Source organism: Anomaloglossus baeobatrachus, chromosome 3, assembly GCF_048569485.1.
Source record: "Anomaloglossus baeobatrachus isolate aAnoBae1 chromosome 3, aAnoBae1.hap1, whole genome shotgun sequence".
NCBI classification, from domain to species: Eukaryota; Metazoa; Chordata; class Amphibia; order Anura; family Aromobatidae; genus Anomaloglossus; species Anomaloglossus baeobatrachus.
The window spans coordinates 247,904,641-247,921,326 of NC_134355.1; the positions used below are offsets into that span (position 1 = coordinate 247,904,641).

General features: G+C 44.9%; 1 protein-coding gene across 1 annotated transcript in view; it reads left to right on the forward strand.

Moving 5' to 3' along the window:
- PLG (plasminogen) overlaps positions 1 to 16,686 on the forward strand; it is a 206,952-nt gene that overhangs the window by 150,503 nt on the left and 39,763 nt on the right. Inside the window, exons 12-13 of the mRNA XM_075341468.1 lie at positions 13,318 to 13,493; positions 14,763 to 14,911. Of these exons, the coding sequence (XP_075197583.1) occupies positions 13,318 to 13,493; positions 14,763 to 14,911 (325 nt within the window). The remainder of the gene's footprint in view (positions 1 to 13,317; positions 13,494 to 14,762; positions 14,912 to 16,686) is intronic.

Consider the following 16,686-nt stretch of genomic DNA (forward strand, 5'->3'; position numbering starts at 1 on the left):
AGCATGGGAAAGAGCCCTTTTCCCTCAGCACAAAACATTCCCATCCCATACTTGTATCTTTTTCCTCCCTCATATATAGTTCTCCAAATACTATAATGGCCCCCACATAGCCTTCCATATAGTATAAAGGGTCCCACATAACCCTTTATATATTAGAATGCACCCCCATAGTCCTCCATGTATTATAATGCATTTCCCATAGTTCTCCATATTTTATACTGCACCACAGTCCCCCATGCTTTATAATGCACCCCCACAGACCATGTGTAAGGTAGCCTCCATAGTCCTCCATATATTATAATGTAGCCCCCATAGTCCTATATGTATTATAATGCAGCCCCATAGACCTCCATGTATAATGCGCTGCTATAGTCTATGTATAAGGTGTCCTTCATGTTTATTTTGCAGTCCCATAGACCTCCATGTATCATGCAGCCACACCCCCAGGCCTCCATGTATTATGCAGTCAGTCCCACCAGGGCCTCCATGTGTCATGCAGCCAGCCCCACCAGGTGTCATGCAGCCAGCCCCACCAGGGCCTCCATGTGTAATGCAGCCAGCTTCCCCTGGGCCTATATGTGTCATGCAGCCAGCCCCCCCAGGGCCTCCATGTGTCATGCAGCCAGCCCCCCCAGGGCCTCCATGTGTCATGCAGCCAGCCCCCCCAGGACCTCCATGTGTCATGCAGCCGACCCCCAGGGCCTCCATGTGTCATGCAGCCAGCCCCCCCAGGGCCTCCATGTGTCATGCAGCCATCCCCCCCAGGGCCTCCATGTGTCATGCAGCCAGCCCCCCCAGGGCCTCCATGTGTCATGCAGCCAGCCCCCCCAGGGCCTCCATGTGTCATGCAGCCAGCCCCCCCAGGGCCTCCATGTGTCATGCAGCCAGCCCCCCCCCCAGGGCCTCCATGTGTCATGCAGCCAGCCCCCCCCCAGGGCCTCCATGTGTCATGCAGCCAGCCCCCCCCAGGGCCTCCATGTGTCATGCAGCCAGCCCCCCCAGGGCCTCCCTGTGTCATGCAGCCAGCCCTCAGGGCCTCCATGTGTCATGCAGCCAGCCCCCCCAGGGCCTCCCTGTGTCATGCAGCCAGCCCTCAGGGCCTCCATGTGTCATGCAGCCAGCCCCCCCAGGGCCTCCCTGTGTCATGCAGCCAACCCTCAGGGCCTCCATGTGTCATGCAGCCAGCCCCCCCAGGGCCTCCATGTGTCATGCAGCCAGCCCCCCCAGGGCCTCCATGTGTCATGCAGCCAGCCCCCCCAGGGCCTCCATGTGTCATGCAGCCAGCCCCCCCAGGGCCTCCATGTGTCATGCAGCCAGCCCCCCCAGGGCCTCCATGTGTCATGCAGCCAGCCCCCCCAGGGCCTCCATGTGTCATGCAGCCAGCCCCCCCAGGGCCTCCATGTGTCATGCAGCCAGCCCCCCCAGGGCCTCCATGTGTCATGCAGCCAGCCCCCCCAGGGCCTCCATGTGTCATGCAGCCAGCCCCCCCAGGGCCTCCATGTGTCATGCAGCCAGCCCCCCCAGGGCCTCCATGTGTCATGCAGCCAGCCCCCCCAGGGCCTCTATGTGTAATGCAGCCAGCCCCCCCAGGGCCTCCATGTGTCATGCAGCCAGCCCCCCCAGGGCCTCCATGTGTCATGTAGCCAGTCCCCCCAGGGCCTCCATGTGTCATGCAGCCAGCCCCCCCAGGGCCTCCATGTGTCATGCAGCCAGCCCCCCCAGGGCTTCTATATGTAATGCAGCCTGCCAGCCAGCCCCACCAGGGCCTCCCTGTATCATGCAGGCAGCTTCCCCGGGCCTATATGTGTCATGCAGCCAGCCAAATAAAAAAACAAGTACCTCTCAGCTCCTTCTGACCCCTGTGACTGCGGTAGTTACGCCCCTGCCCCCATATGTCACACACCCTGCTCCCTATACAGCCTGCACCCCCATATCACACACACACCCTGACCCACATATCTCACCCTGCCCGTACCCCAACTTACCCCTCTCAAACACTCTGCACCCTTCACATGCTTCTGTCACAGTCTTCAGCCCTCATATCCCCCTCACCCTGCAGCCCCTCCCCTCATGTACCCTCTTTTCTCATTACCAGTCATGTGTTAGAAGTATCTTCTCCTGCTTTCTCCCCGGCATCCTGTGTCTCCTCCCACACAGTCACATGGGCGTGACGTCATCGCAGGTCCTGGTAGGGATGGATTCCGTCTGCCGTGCAGGAGCACATCTCCTCTGCAGCAGGTCAGGAACGCCTGGTGGCCTCTCCAGGTCAGGGGCCCCTCTGCCCCCTGCAGACACCGGGCCCCCCTGACTCACAGGCCGGCCCCCTAACGGTCTCACAGTCGGCCACTACATAGTGGCACTACACATAGGGGCCCGGCAGCCGGCTCTGCAGAGCGGCTGCCGGGCCCCTATAACCCTGCGGGCCCGGTCGCAGTGGCGACCTCTGCGACCGCGATCGTTACGCCCCTGTATATATATATATATATATATATAATGTGTGTGTGTGTGCATGGGATGTGGATTGTTAATGGATTAGACACTGATTTCTATAAGGAATCTGAGCCAAAATCTGGTGAAATCCAACATATCTTAACAGACCCTGAGGCTACTTGCATGTGTTGAGTATTTGCTCAGTATTTTATCTCAGTATTTGTAAGGCCACGTGCACACATTGAGTATTTGCTCAATATTTTACCTCAGTATTAGTAAGGCCATGTGCACATAGTGAGTATTTGGTGAGTTTTTTATTTGTAAGGTCACATGCACACATTATTTGGTGAGTTTTTACCTCAGTATTTGTAGCCAAAACCAGGAGTGGGTAATAATACAGAAGTGGTGCCCGTGTTTCTATTATACATTTCCTCTGATTGTTTCACTCGTGGTTTTGGGTTACAAATACTGAGGTATTAAACTCAACATATACTCACGTGGCCTCAGTAAAAATGATCAACCCTTTGAAGCCCAAGACCTTTGACATTTCCACCTAGTAAAATACAGTAGCTGTATTTTTCATGTACTGCTATATTTTTGCATGCATTGACCTGCATTACACTGCCCTCTGGTGGCCGTTATTATTATTGTCTCCCACTTTTTATGATGTTTGCTTTTAATAATATATTGGATAAAAATCAAAAACATTGAGCTGATTAAGGAATTATATATCTAGCGAGACAATCTAAAATGCAGAACTCTACAGTGTATAAAGCGCTTATTGTTAGATTCCATAGTACCCATGATCGTCACATAGCCACTCATGTACAATTCACATACTTCAACCACTTTCTTTTCTGTTTCTCTCAATGGTCTCAACTGAAAAAAAAGTAGTTGTCATCTTAACTATGTATATCTGATATCATATCACATGAAAACTGCAGGCATTGTGAAGAGAGAGAGTGGATACAAAGCAAATGATTTTTTTTCTCAAAGAATGTATATATAATGCAAAAATAATAAATAAATGTATATAAATGTAATATCATACTGACCTATAGAGTATGTGTTGTCCACATTTTATTTGGACAACACGGTAAATAGTTAAAACACAAATAACAATGGCCAGACTGCAGGTTTGTTAATATTCCACCCTATAACACATGTATAAAATTTTGTTAAAAAGTAAATAAACTTTCTTTTTATCATTTTGTCCTGTATGGAAAGGTATGAAACGGCAAATCACTTTGTTACAGAGGTTTATTGCATTCCTATAAAAAATCTGCATGAAAGTGGCTTCTAAACCGCTGCTTTTACCAGTCTATTTGCCTGCCTTTAACTGCTCTGATATCAAAATATGCTCACAGGGAGTACAAACCCTAGTAGTGAAATTGTCAGAGCCTGTCTTCTGTTCTAAATATCGTGTTTATCAGAACAATCTCTGCAGCAGTCTTATCCCCAGAATTAGTAAGACTGGTGCTGAGCTGACCCTGCCAATGCCATCAGCTGTACTCCAAATGAGGAAGTAAGACTGGTGTTGAGCTAATCCCTTCACTGCCAACATCTGTACTCCAAATTAGTGATGCATAAACCCAAAGTTTGATGTTCAGTTTTGAACACTCACTCAAAAAAACAGAGTTTCGGTTCAAAGTTCAAGGGAGTTACAAGTGCAAACCACTCAAGCGAGTAGTGCTGTGCTTGGGTATAAGTGATGCTCAGCCCAGTGTGAGCCGCTTGCAGTGTTTGAATGACTCGCACTAGGAGTAAAATCAGTGTGTTTAGATGCATTGTGAATACACAAAAAAGCAAAAAAAAAACCACTCACCCTCTGCTGGAAGTGTTCTGCTTATTGGTGGCTACATGCGTGTGGAGACACGAACTGCCCAATTACTGATCTCCATTGAGGATCGGGTCAAGTCAGAGTCACAATCCGAACTTTATCTCAAGTTCGGCTGTACACTCCGAACCGTACTTCCATAGGCTCATTCATCTCTACTCCAAATGAGGAAGTGAGACCAGTACTGAGCTGACTCTTCCATTGCCTTCAGCTGTACTCCAAATGAGGAAGTTCTGATATCAATGCAGCTAAAGGCAGGCAAATAGAATAGGTTAAATCGGTTTATAAGCCACTTAAGCAAATTTTTTATTTCTATTTTTTTTTTCAGAAATGAAGACAAATTTCATAATAAAGTGTTTTGCAAAGTTTCATAACTTCCCACGCAATTTACATGCGTGTGTGTGTGCCTGTATCATCTATATATATAATTGCCTTATTCTGTCTGTCTGTCTGTCTGTCTGTCTATCTGTCATGCTCCGAAATTGTGTCCTTACGGTGACACAAAGCTGATTGGCCGCTGGGCTCGCCATGGCCCCGCCCCCCCACACGGATTGGCCTCTCGCCCCGGCTCTCTGCAGGCCCCGCCCCCCTCACGCAATGCACGCTCGCTCTGGCCCAACTGACACGGAGCTCCGATTCCCAGGTGAGTACACACACACACATCAGATCACACTCACTCTCACACTCACTCTCACACACACCTCACACATCACAACATCCTGGGATATCGCTTGCTTCTACACCGGCTCCGTCAGGATCCCGGCAGCGCCAGACATAACCTTGCGATGCTGGGATCTTGACGGAGGCCGTGAAAGCTGGTAACCATTATACACATCGGGTAACTAAGGTCCCTTAGTTACCCGATGTGTATCATAGTTACCAGTGTACACCGACTCACACTCACTCTCACACACACCTCACACACACATCACATCGCATCCACACATCAAGATCCTGCAGCTGCGGAACATACACACACATAACAGCACACACACACACACAAATCAGATCACACTCACACACACCTCACACATAACATCGCATCCAAATACTCACAACATCCTGGGATATCGCTTGCTTCTCGGCGGCGATACTGTGCTGTTGTGAGCTTCCAGGACCTGCCGGGGGATCACATGGCCAGAAGCATGTGATATCCCCGGATGTTGTGAGTATCAGCGCGTATGTGCAATATCGTCAGTGTGTGTCTTTGTGTGTGAGTGTATGCGATCGAGTGTGTGTGAGTGTATGCGATCGGGTGGGGGTGTGTAGGTGTGTGTGAGTGTATGCGATCGGGTGTGTGTGAGTGTATGCGATCGGGTGTGTGTGAGTGTATGCGATCGGGTGTGTGTGAGTGTATGCGATCGGGTGTGTGTGAGTGTATGCGATCGGGTGTGTGTGAGTGTATGCGATCGGGTGTGTGTGAGTGTATGCGATCGGGTGGGTGTGTGTGAGTATATGCGATCGGATCTGTGAGTGTCGGCAGAGGAGCACGGCGTGCTGGAGGAGGCTGAGAGGACAGAGGCTGATCCTGGGGAAGGCTGGGATGGGGAGGCTGATGCTGGGGACAGAGAGGCTGATGCTGGGGACAGAGAGGCTGATGCTGGGGACAGAGAGGCTGATGCTGGGGACAGAGAGGCTGATGCTGGGGACAGAGAAGCTGATGCTGGGGACAGAGAGGCTGATGCTGCGGGAGGCTGATGCTGGGGACAGAGAGGCTGATGCTGGAGACAGAGAGGCTGATGCTGGGGACAGAGAAGCTGATGCTGGGGACAGAGGCTGATGCTGGAGACAGAGAGGCTGATGCTGGAGACAGAGAGGCTGATGCTGGAGACAGAGAGGCTGATGCTGGAGACAGAGAGGCTGATGCTGGAGACAGAGAGGCTGATGCTGGGGACAGAGAGGCTGATGCTGGGGACAGAGAGGCTGATGCTGGGGACAGAGAGGCTGATGCTGGGGACAGAGAGGCTGATGCTGGGGACAGAGAGGCTGATGCTGGGGACAGAGAGGCTGATGCTGGGGACAGAGAGGCTGATGCTGGGGACAGAGAGGCTGATGCTGGGGACAGAGAAGCTGATGCTGGGGACAGAGAGGCTGATGCTGGGGACAGAGAGGCTGATGCTGGGGACAGAGAGGCTGATGCTGGGGACAGAGAGGCTGATGCTGGGGACAGAGAGGCTGATGCTGGCGCACGTTTGGGAGTGCGCAGCATGGGGGATGGAGCACGTTTGGGAGTGCACACCTCCCCCCAACACACATACATACATACGCGCGCGCGCGCACTGCACAACACACCACACCACACACAGGGAACCACAAACAACTGCCCTACACAGACACCCACACACACAGACAACGCTGCACACACAAATATACGCACATACCGCACAACACACACATTGCACAAAACATACCTCCCCCCAAAACACACCACACACACACAAACTGCGCAACACACACACAACGCTACAGACACACAGCGCTCCACAAACAACGCAACACACAAACAACACCGCTCTCACCCCCCATCACACCCAGACAACATCCAGAACATGTACAGCGCCCTACACAAACACTTGGTAACTACACACAACAACATCTATATATATATATATATATAACAAAAATCATACATGAACTACACAATACGTAAATTCTAGAATACCCGATGCGTAGAATCGGGCCACCTTCTAGTATGTGTGTGTATATATATATATATATATATATATATATATATATATATATATATATATATATATATATATATATATATATATATATATTATATATATATATATATATATAATATATATATATATATATACACACAGTGCTGGCCAAAAGTATTGGCACCCCTGCAATTCTGTCAGATAATACTCAGACAAAAGTATTGGCACCCTTAGCCTAATACTTGGTTGCACAACCTTTAGCCAAAATAACTGCGAACAACTGCTTCCAGTAACCATCAATGAGTTTCTTACAATGCTCTGCTGGAATTTTAGACCATTCTTCTTTGGCAAACTGCTCCAGGTCCCTGAGATTTGAAGGGTGCCTTCTCCAAACTGCCATTTTGAGGTCTCTCCACAGGTGTTCTATGGGATTCAGGTCTGGACTCATTGCTACCACTTTAGTAGTTTCCAGTGCTTTCTCTCAAACCATTTTCTAGTGCTTTTTGAAGTGTGTTTTGCGTCATTGTCCTGCTGGAAGACCCATGACCTCTGAGGGAGACCCAGCTTTCTCACACTGGGCCCTACATTATGCTGCAAAATTTGTTGGTAGCCTTCAGACTTCATAATGCCATGCACACGGTCAAGCAGTCCAGTGCCAGATGCAGCAAAGCAACCCCAAAACATCAGGGAACCTCCACCATGTTTGACTGTAGGGACCGTGTTCTTTTCTTTGAATGCCTCTTTTTTTTTTCTTCTGTAAACTCTGTTGATGGCTTTTCCCAAAAAGCTCTACTTTTGTCTCATCTGACCAGAGAACATTCTTCCAAAACCTTTTAGGCTTTCTCAGGTAAGTTTTGGCAAACTCCAGCCTGGTTTTTTTATGTCTCGGGGTAAGAAGGGGGGTCTTCCTGGGTATCCTACCATACAGTCCCTTTTCATTCAGACGCCGACGGATAGTATGGGTTGACACTGTTGTACCCTCGAACTGCAGGGCAGCTTGAACTTGTTTGGATGTTAGTCGAGGTTCTTTATCCACCATCCGCACAATCTTGCGTTGAAATCTCTCGTCAATTTTTCTTTTCCTTCCACATCTAGGGAGGTTAGCCACAGTGCCATGGGCTTTAAACTTCTTGATGACACTGCGCACTGTAGACACAGGAACTTTCAGGTCTTTGGAGATGGACTTATAGCCTTGAGATTGCTCATGCTTCCTCACAATTTGGATTCTCAAGTCCTCAGACAGTTCTTTGGTCTTTCTTTTCTCCATGCTCAATGTGGTACACACAAGGACACAGGACAGAGGTTGAGTCAACTTTAATCCATGTCAACTGGCTGCAAGTGTGATTTAGTTATTGCCAACACCTGTTAGGTGCCACAGGTAAGTTACAGGTGCTGTTAATTACACAAATTAGAGAAGCATCACATGATTTTTCAAACAGCACCAATACTTTTGTCCACCCCCTTTTTTATGTTTGGTGTGGAATTATATCCAATTTGGCTTTATGACAATTTGTTAAATTTCTTTCATTGATGACATTAAATGAAGATAATAATACCAAAGAATTTGTGATTGCAATCATTTTCAAGAAGAAACTGAGTATTATCTGACAGAATTGTACAGGTGCCAATACTTCTGGCCAGCACTGTATATATATATATATATATATATATATATATATATATATATATATATATATATATATATATATATATATATATATATTAGTCTCTCGCAAGTGTGACTCTGGCCTAACTTGTATACGCTGTTCCCTATAAACCGCGCTCTCCAGAAATGGTAGAGACTTTGCAGTTAGATCTGTAATTAGTGCAGTTATGCCCAATGATTTACAGTTAGGTCCAGAAATATTTGGACAGTGACACAATTTGCGCGAGTTGGGCTCTGCATGCCACCACATTGGATTTGAAATGAAACCTCTACAACAGAATTCAAGTGCAGATTGTAACGTTTCATTTGAAGGTTTGAACAAAAATATCTGATAGAAATTGTAGGAATTGTACACATTTCTTTACAAACACTCCACATTTTAGGAGGTCAAAAGTAATTGGACAAATAAACCAAACCCAAACAAAATATTTTTATTTTCAATATTTTGTTGCGAATCCTTTGGAGGTAATAACTGCCTTAAGTCTGGAACCCATGGACATCACCAAACGCTGGGTTTCCTCCTTCTTAATGCTTTGCCAGGCCTTTACAGCCGCAGCCTTCAGGTCTTGCTTGTTTGTGGGTCTTTCCATCTTAAGTCTGGATTTGAGCAAGTGAAATGCATGCTCAATTGGGTTAAGATCTGGTGATTGACTTGGCCATTGCAGAATGTTCCACTTTTTTGCACTCATGAACTCCTGGGTAGCTTTGGCTGTATGCTTGGGGTCATTGTCCATCTGTACTATGAAGCGCCGTCCGATCAACTTTGCGGCATTTGGCTGAATCTGGGCTGAAAGTATATCCCGGTATACTTCAGAATTCATCCGGCTACTCTTGTCTGCTGTTATGTCATCAATAAACACAAGTGACCCAGTGCCATTGAAAGCCATGCATGCCCATGCCATCACGTTGCCTCCACCATGTTTTACAGAGGATGTGGTGTGCCTTGGATCATGTGCCGTTCCCTTTCTTCTCCAAACTTTTTTCTTCCCATCATTCTGGTACAGGTTGATCTTTGTCTCATCTGTCCATAGAATACTTTTCCAGAACTGAGCTGGCTTCATGAGGTGTTTTTCAGCAAATTTAACTCTGGCCTGTCTATTTTTTGGAATTGATGAATGGTTTGCATCTAGATGTGAACCCTTTGTATTTACTTTCATGGAGTCTTCTCTTTACTGTTGACTTAGAGACAGATACACCTACTTCACTGAGAGTGTTCTGGACTTCAGTTGATGTTGTGAACGGGTTCTTCTTCACCAAAGAAAGTATGCAGCGATCATCCACCACTGTTGTCATCCGTGGACGCCCAGGCCTTTTTGAGTTCCCAAGCTCACCAGTCAATTCCTTTTTTCTCAGAATGTACCCGACTGTTGATTTTGCTACTCCAAGCATGTCTGCTATCTCTCTGATGGATTTTTTCTTTTTTTTCAGCCTCAGGATGTTCTGCTTCACCTCAATTGAGAGTTCCTTAGACCGCATGTTGTCTGGTCACAGCAACAGCTTCCAAATGCAAAACCACACACCTGTCATCAACCCCAGACCTTTTAACTACTTCATTGATTACAGGTTAATGAGGGAGACGCCTTCAGAGTTAATTGCAGCCCTTAGAGTCCCTTGTCCAATTACTTTTGGTCCCTTTAAAAAGAGGAGGTTATGCATTACAGAGCTATGATTCCTAAACCCTTTCTCTGATTTGGATGTGAAAACTCTCATATTGCAGCTGGGAGTGTGCACTTTCAGCCCATATTATATATATAATTGTATTTCTGAACATGTTTTTGTAAACAGCTAAAATAACAAAACTTGTGTCACTGTCCAAATATTTCTGGACCTAACTGTATATCACTGGACATGGCTAATTGAAAGCCTGAGGAATTGTGGACACATATAAAGACTATTATTACTGAAAAAGCCATAAAGGCAATAAGCAAGAGGCAGAAAAGACCCCAGCAGCTGTGAATAACAGAAGAGACCCTAAAGATCATCTAAGAAAGATGAATAGCAAAAGAAAAGAAAACAAGCAGGACATAGACAACATAAAGAGAACCATTTGAGCAGACAAAAAGCTTTATTACCAAGAGATATGTACCATGATAGAAAATGAACATCTGAAGGGCATGACCAGGAAGGCATACTAAAAGATCAAAGAGTTATGATGGAAGTTTCAACCAGGAGTGCAAATGTTGAAAGACGCCAACGGGAAAAAACTAACTGAGCCAGAACAGATCAAGAAAAGATGGAAATAATACATGGAGCACCCTTACAATTATGACTCGGTGATACAGGAAGAAACTGAAACTAGAAATGATAGCAAACCAAACATCTTGAAAGACGAAGTCCTTGCTGCAATAAAATTTGTGTAAAAAAACAAAGCACCTGGATGTGACAATATTCCAATAGAGTATAATAAATATAGTCTTCGATTGCAGATTGCATGCCTGTGTCAACAGATATGGACAACTGGTAAATGGTCAATGGACTGGATAAGAACACAGTTTATTCCAATTCCAAAGAAGGGAGATGCTGCTGACTGTGGAATCTATATGACTATTACGCTAATGCGTTATGTGAACAAAATATTACGGAAGATCCTATAAAGATGGCTACAGCTTTATTTTGACAAAGAGCTAACAGAGGAACAAGCAGGATTTAGAAAATGCAGAGGAACAAGAGATGTAACATTAGATGGATAATCGAAAAGGCCCAAGAATAAAGCAAGGAGTTTAAACCATGCCTGTCACCATGTTCTGTTTAAAGTAGAGTGAAGTAAAAAAGTTTTCACCAATATTAATGCATCCAGGGTCTTTAGCTGGAGTGCTCGTGGTCCACTGGACAGGCCAGTCCAGAAGTAGAAGTTGAAGCAAAAAAGAATATGTATACCTGGCTCCGGCAACGTTTCTTTACTTATGATTAAGGACTGTGTTTTTATCTTTTAGTCCGAAACGTCACGTTTTCATGCTTTGGCATATATTATAGAGCCTTTTGTAAAATTATTGTTTTTAGGATGACCTAATAAAGCTTTGGATTTTATTTTTACGTGAATCGATGCTGGGTCCTTCCCATCCTATTTTGCTTCAACTTCAGGGTTCAAAGTAGAGCAAGGTGTCAGACATGGCTGCATCCTGTCACAATTTTTGATCAATTTATATGCAGAAGCTATTTTCAGAAAGGCTTGACTTGCTGAAAAAGAATAAGGAATCAAAATTCCTAGATGTATTATTAACAATTTTAAATACATAGATGATACAACATTGATAACAGTGAGTGTAAACGGAATGAAGGACTTATCACGGAGTGTCAAGATGGAAAGCTCTAACAGGACTCCTACTCAATACAAAGAAGACAAAGATATTGACTACTACCAAGTACGACTGGGACACATTTGAGATGGATGACAACAAAATGGAAGATGTAAAGGACTTCAACCTACTCGGATCAATGATCAATCAAGATGCAGCAATTGGTGCCAGAAGTCAATAGGAGAATAGCTATGGGCAAATCAACAATGAAGTAACAGGACACGGTCTTCAAATTGAGGAACATTTCACTGGTGATGAATTCATTACTTTTACATCGTCTGTTCTTTTCTGTGCTAACATATGGATGTGAAACCTGGATAATAAAGGAACAAGAAAGAAGTTGAATCAATGCCTTCGAAATGTGGTGCTGGAGAACGATAATATTAATACCATGAATGGCAAGAAAAAAAAGGCAAGAAAAACAAACCAATTTTGCAACAAATCAAGACTGACATGTCAATGGAAGCAAGAATCACCAAGCTACAACTTGCTTACTTTGGACACATCACATGAAAATAGCAATCATTGGTGAAGAACATGATCATATGAAGCAGCAAGTCAGAGTAAGACCAGCAACCCACTGGCTTGATACTATCAGAAAAATGACAAAGAAGACTCTGTGGAGCTATCTAGGTTTCCACAAGTTCGATCTTCCTACACAGTGTTCATCCATCAAGTCTCCTTGGCTTGTGATCGAGCTGAAGGCCCTTAAATAATAACAATCCTAAAATCTTTTCTCCTATGCCCCAGTTTATCAAACAGTTTTGGAGTAAATCTGGTTCAAATTTCCTTACATTGTTACCCATATATAAAAAAAAAATGCTACTTTTTCTTTTACTATGCCAGTTGCCTCATTTGTTTGACAAATGTGTGAAACGAGCACAAATTAATTAGAATTAACTCCACAAAAGTGATGTAAATTATGATAGAAATGTGCTCTAGTTACCAACTTGAGTATATTTGTTACAGTGGTGCAGTACTTAATGAATTTTGTGCATATCACTCCAGTGCATACAGTACTTCGTCAAGACTTGCTTACAAAATGCTAGTCTTAGTGAATCGGGGCTATAATTTTATTGCTCTCTTTCCCTCTGCAAACTATTACAGCATATAATGCAAATTTACAACTCATCAGGCTGTGTTCACACAATGCATTTTTTTTGCTGCAACTGTGTAAAAAAAAAAATGTTTGGTTTGCTGTGAATGCGGTTTTACTGTTACTATGCCGAAACAAATGCACCATGGCTGCAATAGTTGAACACCGCCTTAGAGCCCTTCGTCTTTTCAGAGACTAACGTACTCTAGTTGCATCTTTGCCTTGCACTCTTGCCATTGGCTTAAATTTCTTTTTTAAAAAAAGTACTAACATTGTGAGACAAGATTTGGATGCTCCTTATTATGAAACACTTTGTGTATTTGCAGGGGACTTGAAAGAAATTACTGCAGAAATCCAGATAATGATAAGAGTCCATGGTGCTTCACGGCTGATCCGAGTGTGCGGTGGGAGTATTGTAACTTGAAGAAATGCATTGAAACGCCCCAAATAGATCAACAACCCATTCAAACAACAAAACCAACCCTAGTCTCATCGAGCCCAGGTGAAAGAAAGTATTGTTATTTTATCCAACCAGTTGAATCATTTTAATGCTATACATGCAGAAAGAATTATGGCACTTATAGCTGTAAATTGCAAACGTTGCTTATTTTTTAAGATCTATGCAATGAACATGATTTTGATTCATATCTATGTAATTGAGGCATTAGGTTCTGTGGACATGATAGATTACTTATGACACCTATGCCTCCCTAAGTTGCCTTGCCCAACAATACCCTATTCACCTCACTGTTTTTGTGATATCAGAAGACACGCAAGGAACATATATAGTGAACTATGAACAAAACTAAAGAAGGGGATGCTGGGTGTGGAAGCAACCTGCGGAGGCAGAGGCTAATTAAGTGCTCTGTCTCGTAAAGAGCACTCAATACCGCATTTGTATATGAATGAGAGTTCTAATATCCCCAAAATGCAGGATGTCAATGGATTTATTTTTCAAAATCCTTTACCCACATATGTGCGGATGGGGGGGTTCTTCTTAATGACAGAGTCCTTACTGGAAGTATTGCCGTGATAGCCAGGGGTTTGCTGAAGATACCCTCAAGATCATTTTTATCATGACAGCCTTGGCTGACATTTTATAAGAGAAAAGTTTTGCTATAGACAGCAGTACTGTAGTATTGTTGTGTAGTACAAGCGATTGTATGACTGCATGGTCATATCCCCTAAGAGGACCCTCAAATATAATAAGTAAAAAAAATAAGTTTTAAAAAATATGCAAAATCTAATATATAAAGCTGAGTGCATGTATCTATGTGTGTATGTACAGTACTGACCAAAAGTTTGGACACACCTTCTCAGGAAGATGGCAGCTAAGTGATCACGTGTGCCCGCTATTAAAGAGTGCTGATAGGAAGGATTATGGGTGTGAGATTATGGGTGTGAGGAGCAGTGAATATTAATTTTCTTTATTAATAGACACACTGTTAACCCCAGTGCCGGTTTCTGCCTTTGACCTGGCTACTGCCTTCTGTGACCTGCTCCTCTGCCACCAACCTTCCCCCACCCTTTACACACACTCAGCCAGGTACATCTGGACTGTGAGATGTACCCCCCACTTTCCTCCAAATCATTTTGGGGGAAAAGTGTCATATAATCCAAAGAATACATTATGCATTTTTTTATTATTGTGCTTCAAACTGGAACTATTAAGAAAGGATTGTCCAGTAGTATATAACCAATTTAATGTATTCTAAAAGATGGAAACTCTCTGGACACACACCATAACATTCATTGTTTGCATTTCTTCCAGACTGTATGATTGGTAAAGGTCAAGACTACCGTGGCAAAAAATCTGAAACTGTGAAAGGCTATACCTGTCAAGCATGGAATTCACAGACACCACATACGCATTCAAGCTTTACTCCAGAAACTCACCCAAACTCTGGCTTGAATAATAATGTAAGATATATTGGTAAATTGCATAAAACGATATGAATGGATTGTATATTTGCTAAGTGTCTTATATTAATTGCTTCATCTATTTAAATGATAAATCCAGTGATTTTCCCCATATATTGTATATACTATATATATTCAATGTTGACTCTTTATTTTTCAAGATTTTTGACATTCACTTTGGCATGCTAAACAGCAGCTTCTTGGCCAAACCATAACTAATGATAACCCATTCTTAACTAGTCAGTACTTGAAGCATATCACAATTTCTAAATATTTTTTTTGTCCTCCCTCATATTGAGGATTGACCACAGATTCTCAATGGGATTGAGATCTGTGGAGTTTCCTGGCTATGGGCCAAAAATGTTAATGTTTTGTTAAGCAAGTTACTTAGTTATCACATTTGCCTTGTAACATTGTGCTTTTTCATGCTGGAAAAAATATTGTTCATCACTAAATTACTCCTATCTCATTGGGAGAATTTGCTGTTAGGGGATGTTTAGATACCATTTTATATTCATGGCAGTGCTCAAAATTGTGAGTGAGCGCACTCCCTTATATGAAAAACAACCCCACACATGAATGGTCTCAGGGTGCTTTATTGTTGGCATGACACAGAACTTATAGTAATGCTCATCTATTCTTCTCTGGGAAATTATTCTTCAAGATGTCTCAGTCTGAAGGTGGATTTATCATGAAAAAATTACTTTACCCCATTCCTCTGTATTACAATCCCTGTATGTAATTCCTGAAAAATGTCAATCTGTCCTTGATGTTTTTGTGATGCCCCTGCGGTAACCAGGTGTCACAAAAATAAGGTAACAACAAGGTAACAGCTCGTGTCCTACATGACTGTGCCAGTCAGTACACACACACTAGTGTGACGCCCTGGACTAGCCAGGTAGTCACATACATAACACCACACACACACCCCACCCTAGACAGTTACAACAGTCAACCAAAAACCCTTGTTGCCTCCCTCCAGGGTCTGATGTCCACACCAGGTGGGGCGGAGCCAGGCGGTTGGCCCCATTCACTGAGGAGTTCACAGGCCTAGAGGCGGGAAAAGCAGTCGGATAGAGTTTGGAGGTGAAAGTAGGAGGACGCGAACTGCAAGTGTCTGGGTTGGAGCCCAGGCACTGACAGCAAGGTTGGCAGACGGTGGTGGCCGTCTGCAGGAGTTAGCGGAACTCTGCAGAGCCGTAGGACCGGGGCTGGGCGGTGGCCCACCGGTACCGAACCAGGGAGCGGAGTGAAGCTAAGCACACAGGCAGGGCCATCGGACCCCGACCAGGCTTGGAGCCACCGACAATAGTCAAATCCGAGTGTGACAAGAACCCCAGGGGTTTCCCAACAACCAAGTCCCGTTAGAAGGCAACCGTCTGCACCGAGAGGATATACAGCCACCGCCACAGGCTAGAGATCCAAGGGCCAGCGCCTGCGGGCAAAACGGGCTCCTACGGCACCTATATGCCGGGGGGCGGACTACCAGTGGGCAACCACAGGAGTCAGAACAAACTAACAGGTGCAGGGAAAGACAGCCACCATCAGCCGTCCGGGGAGAGCACAACAACAACACTGCAGCCGGCTGCGGGACCCGTCCATCCGGCCGTTTGGTTCACCAGAGACTTTGTCATTGAATGTCTCAGTGAGTACTCCAGTGCCGTCCGGCACCACGCCACGGTGTCCCTGCAACCCTGCACCCCCAGGCATCCAGCCTCCCCGTTACACCACCGGGCCCCGGGATCACCAACCCCTACCCACGGAGGGGACAACAT